General features: G+C 35.5%; 1 protein-coding gene across 1 annotated transcript in view; it reads left to right on the forward strand.

Moving 5' to 3' along the window:
* Window positions 1-61: 61 nt before the first annotated feature.
* The window catches only part of LOC122245780 (mitochondrial import inner membrane translocase subunit TIM50-C), a 6,330-nt gene continuing 1,391 nt past the window's right edge, over window positions 62-5,000 (forward strand). Inside the window, exons 1-6 of the mRNA XM_043003774.2 lie at window positions 62-459; window positions 2,587-2,819; window positions 3,364-3,471; window positions 3,771-3,902; window positions 4,612-4,732; window positions 4,855-5,000. The exon at window positions 4,855-5,000 is cut by the window's right edge and continues 1,391 nt beyond it. Coding sequence (XP_042859708.1) covers window positions 69-459; window positions 2,587-2,819; window positions 3,364-3,471; window positions 3,771-3,902; window positions 4,612-4,732; window positions 4,855-5,000 — 1,131 coding nt within the window. The 5' untranslated portion in view covers window positions 62-68. The remainder of the gene's footprint in view (window positions 460-2,586; window positions 2,820-3,363; window positions 3,472-3,770; window positions 3,903-4,611; window positions 4,733-4,854) is intronic.

The raw sequence follows: 5,000 nt of genomic DNA on the forward strand, positions 1-5,000 counted from the left end.
AAAAAAAGAGTCAAGAGCCGGGCGCACCTCGCACTTCTTTCGTGTCGTGTTTACTTCGGCGGTTCAACATGGCATCCTGGCGGTGCGTGCGGGTCTTGCTCACAAAATCCGTGTTTTCTGTGCACAAAAATCCTGTCCCGTGCAGAACTTTATGTGGTGTGGCCCATAGACAGTGTAGAAGTTCTTTACTCATCATAAATGGCTCGAAATGGGCCTCTATATGCCGGTACTCGACGGGAAAAGGCGAGCCGGAGAAGCCCCGAGAGGCGCCCCTGGGCCTTGCAGACGAACTGCTAGCAGCTAAAGTGCAACCAGAACCTGGCAAGGAGAAGGCCGAGGATGGCGACCACGAGAGCGAGAGGGAGAAGAGAGAGAAGGCCAAAAGAACCCTAAGGCTCACTTTCATATCGTTCGGAGTGATGATGACGGGCATGGGAGGAGTGCTGCTGTGGACGTGGGGTAAGGAGGCTGCTGGGATTTGCCCATTTCTCGCTTATTTATTAATTTTTTTTCTAGAAATTGGATACTCTTGCATTTAGAGACAATAATCTGCTGGGATTTGCTTATTTCTCGCTCATTTATTTCCTTGATATTTCGTTAGATATTCTTTCGCTTATAGACAATAGTCTGGTGGGATTTACATATTTCTCGCTTTGTTATTTCCATGGTATTTCTGTTAGATACTCTTTCGCTTAGAGACAATAGTCTGGTAGGATTTTCCCATTTCTTGCTTAGTTATTTCCTTGATATTTCTGGTTTTTTTTTCAGAAATTGGATAATCTTTCGATTTGAGACAATAGTCAGGTGGGATTTGCCCATTTTTTGCAGTTATTTATTTATTTTTCCAGAAATTGGATACCTATATCTTGCTTATTTCCTTGGTATTTCTTTTTTTTCAGAAATTGGATACTATTTCACTTAGGGACAATAGTCTGGTGGGATTTGCCCATTTCTTGCTTGGTTATTTCCTTGGTTTTTCTGTTTTTTTCAGGAAATGGATACTCTTTTGCTTAGAGATGATATTCTATTATGAATATGTTACTTCGTATTTACAGTGCTTTTGGATTTATGTAATACCATACATAACCAACAACCTTGACTTGATCGTCCTGAGAATAATGGGGGCCATGAAGATTATCATGAAAATTATGGGGTAAAACAGACTGAAATATTGTAAACAGAAACCTGTAATGTTAAAGAATTAAGAGCAAAATCTCCGTCAAGAGGCCATAAAGTTATGCTTTTCAACAGTCAGAACCTTTAGGCTGAAATGGACATAAAGGAATTTATACTCCTGACAACAATGGGGTTTTTATTTATTATTATTATTATTTTTTTTTTTTTTTTTTTTTATCTATCAAGGGGTCTGTCCCTAGACCCTCTACCCTAAAGGTATTTTACCTGGAGGATTCTTCAGGGTTCATGTAAAGCAGGTTCAATTTTCCAAAAATTTACTAGTTAATTTGTTGCTGAAGATGTCATGGCACTTTATATATTTAAAGTAAGTCAAGAACTTTTTAAAATAAGTAACGAAATGCAAATTATCATTATTATTATTTTTATATGTTTATTATAATAATATTGTTAACAATGATGATAGCAATAAACAGTTGAAAAGGGTTTCCCCAAAAATTCAAGGAATGGAATAATCAGATAGGCCTAATTCACTTTTAGAGGAATAAGTGCTTGCAGAACCATTTGTTGAAAAAGAAAGAAAGAAAGAAAAATAGTGGACACTGCATGTATGTGCCCACCCAATGTCAACAGGTATATTGTTTAGAATGCTCTGATTTTGAAAGAAACAAAATTCAGGTTTTAGAGCAAACAGAGTAACAGGTTTTAGAAGAGGAATACCTTTACCATTACTTCAGTATTGAAACTCTAACTCTAATGCTGGCTTTTTTTGTAAGTAGTATATCAAGTACGATTTTTCATGACTTTATTCTTATTCTCAATGTGATTGAACGGGTTTACTCTTTTAGATTGTAGGTCTAACATAGATGGCAAAATTCATGTTCTTTCTTATGAATAATCCTGTCTCATTACTTCTTCCTTCACTTTTACTAATATCTAATTCAGGAAGGAACTTGTTGTTTTACTTATTAAAGGCATGGACGGGATGGACTCGCTTGCTTTACGATATTAGTGAAAGACTTTCTAGTAATTAACTCAAGCAAGATTTAACCCAGTGGCACCAGGAAGTAATTGAAGTACAGTAGAATTCATATCAAGGTTGCCCACTTGAGATAAAAAATTTAATTGCTTGGCCAGTGTCCCCCTCCCCCCCATTTTATTTTTGATACTTGATAAGCTGATTATTGCAATAAAAAACAGCATAAAAAAATAGGGATAGGATGACTTTGAAAGGCTGTAGCTGGAGGACTAGTGTCATCAGAGCCATAAAACTCCAGGCATATGTAGTTATTAGACTACCGAGCAGCCTCCATTGTTGGATTATATATAGGCGCCAACTGAATTCTGACCTACCCCTGCCATGAATGTATAGATCCCATCCATTAGTACAAGGTTAATAGCATTTTTTGTGAATCTTCATTAAAAAGACCTTATTTTGCTTGTGTTTTCCAGGTGCGCCAAGCGTAGATACGGAAGGGAACCCAATACCAGACGAGTTTTTACAGATGCCAGTGGTCCAGCAGTATATCACGAGAACTTGGCGTGCGATGAACGACATGAACAAAATGATCCAGGAACCATCTCGAGAAAAGCTACTACCTGAACCCCTGAAGGAACCCTACATACAGCCCCCTTACACCCTAGTGCTGGAATTGCGAGACATTTTGGTGCACCCTGAATGGACTGTGAGTACATGGATGAGGTTGCTGTCAAATTCCTTCTGCCAGATACATATATATTCTCCTTGTACATTATTTTATTATTATTGCTTTGTTTTATATTCTGCATTGTCTTATTTACTTGTTTTGGTGATTAGCCTTTTTTTATTTTTTTATTTTTTACCCCTTTCTTTCTTTCTTTTTTCTCTCTCTTTTTAGCTAATGTATTATGGCAGGACATATCTTATGGAGTGTTCAGAATATTAAATCTTTACATAATTTTATTGAGTTAATCTTCACTTAAGTGCTTTTAATTTTTCTTTAAAAAAAAAAGATAAAAAAATACCTTTTTTGCTTTAAAAAATAAAAAGATACCTGTAAGACAAAGAAAAGATTAGAAAGAAAGCCTTATTTCTGGTTGTTCCTTTGTAGAAACATCTGAAGCTTGATTAGTCTATTTATGCCATTATAAATTACTAGTTTCCTTTTCATTTTAAATGTAAACACATCTGCATGTATTTGTTTTTATTCCTTTTATCTTTGATTTCTCATTCCTATGCCCATCTTTCAGTATGAGACAGGGTGGAGGTTCAAGAAGCGTCCAGGTGTCGATTTCCTTCTCCATCATTGTGCTCCCCCATTGTTCGAGATTGTCATCTACACTAATGAACAAGGATTTGTAAGTTCCCTTTTAACTTGCCTTTTTTATAATAATAATAATAATGATTATAATTATAATATAGGAGGGGGCAGGGGCATTGTTAGTTGATTTTTGGCACTGTTATGAAGAGGAATTTTCTTTTTTCCATTTTATACAATAGGAAGTTTTTCTATCTGAGAGAATATTGTATGTAGGCATTAGAGGTGCACTTTCATTTTGTGCTATAAGAATATTATTAATTTTTTTTTATATTGTCATTATCAGTATTATTTATCATTGCTCTTATTAATTTCATTAAATTTTCTTCTGAACATCAGACAGCATTCCCCCTGATTGACCACTTAGATCCAAATGGCTACATTTGGTACCGTCTGTTCAAGGACTCAACACGTTACGTCGATGGCAAGCATATAAAGGATTTAAACTGCTTGAATCGAGACCTAAGCAAGGTAAACATTTGTGAATTTGAGTATTTGTTCATTATGTAAAGCTTTTTAAATATCTTTAAAGATATTTTGATGTTATGTTGGCAAGGTTGCCAGTCTATATGAAATGATGTATTAAACATTGAATGGTACAAAGAATTGAGGAATTTATTGAGAAAGTGAAAAATAAATGTTTTTAAATGAAGGAAAAAAGAAAAGCGCCTTATACTTGAGATCTTATATATTGTACTGGATTTAATGATGTTAAATATCTATGGATGTGCAGTACTATTTTAAGTAAAGGTCTTAACCCTTGAGTGATAGACATGTTTCACCTTTTGGATCACGTCACATTGTTGCTGTCATTTCTTTGGTTGAAATTACAAGCTCTTTATTCCTTCACTTTTGTAAATTGGGCATTATACCAATCATTAGTATCATTTTGCAAATATATCATATATAGACTCAAATATCATACCATAAGAGTAGAAAATAATAGAACACAGACATATTTAGATAATCAGCCCAGGCTGAACCTCTGTAGAGGTGGCCTGTCTCTCACAGGCTGAGACTAATTATTATCAAAATGTATTTGCAATTCATGGTGTGCAAGTGTTCATTGAGAATCTTAGATCTCTGTAATAGGATCATATTTCTGATACTTCAATGAAACAAAACTGAAGATAAAAGATTTCTCATGAAATCTTGTAAAACAGAATGGTGAATGTTTCAGGTGATCTGTGTTGACTGGGATGGAGATGCAGTTTCCTCAACAAGGAACCAGCTCAAGTTGAAGCGCTGGGATGGCAACATGAATGACCAGTCGCTGTTAGAGCTAGCATTCATGCTAAGGAGTAAGTCTTCAATTTCTGAGCTCAGAGATTGCTAAATGATTGTAAGATTATGAGTATATATCTTCTTAAACATTTCTTCATTTTTAATCATTACTATCATTAACCAATTCTTTTTATCACAGCTATTGCAGAGTCAGATGTTGGAGATGTACGTGACGTGATTGATTACTATCGGAATTTTGACGACCCACTTGCAGCATTTCGTGAAAACCAGCGGCAAGCACAGGAACAAGAACTGATTACGAAGCAGAGAGTGGAAGAAGAACAC

The sequence above is a fragment of the Penaeus japonicus genome, unplaced genomic scaffold (genome assembly GCF_977035675.1).
Source record: "Penaeus japonicus unplaced genomic scaffold, GWHDUDI00000001_assembly GWHDUDI00000013, whole genome shotgun sequence".
Taxonomy (NCBI): domain Eukaryota; kingdom Metazoa; phylum Arthropoda; class Malacostraca; order Decapoda; family Penaeidae; genus Penaeus; species Penaeus japonicus.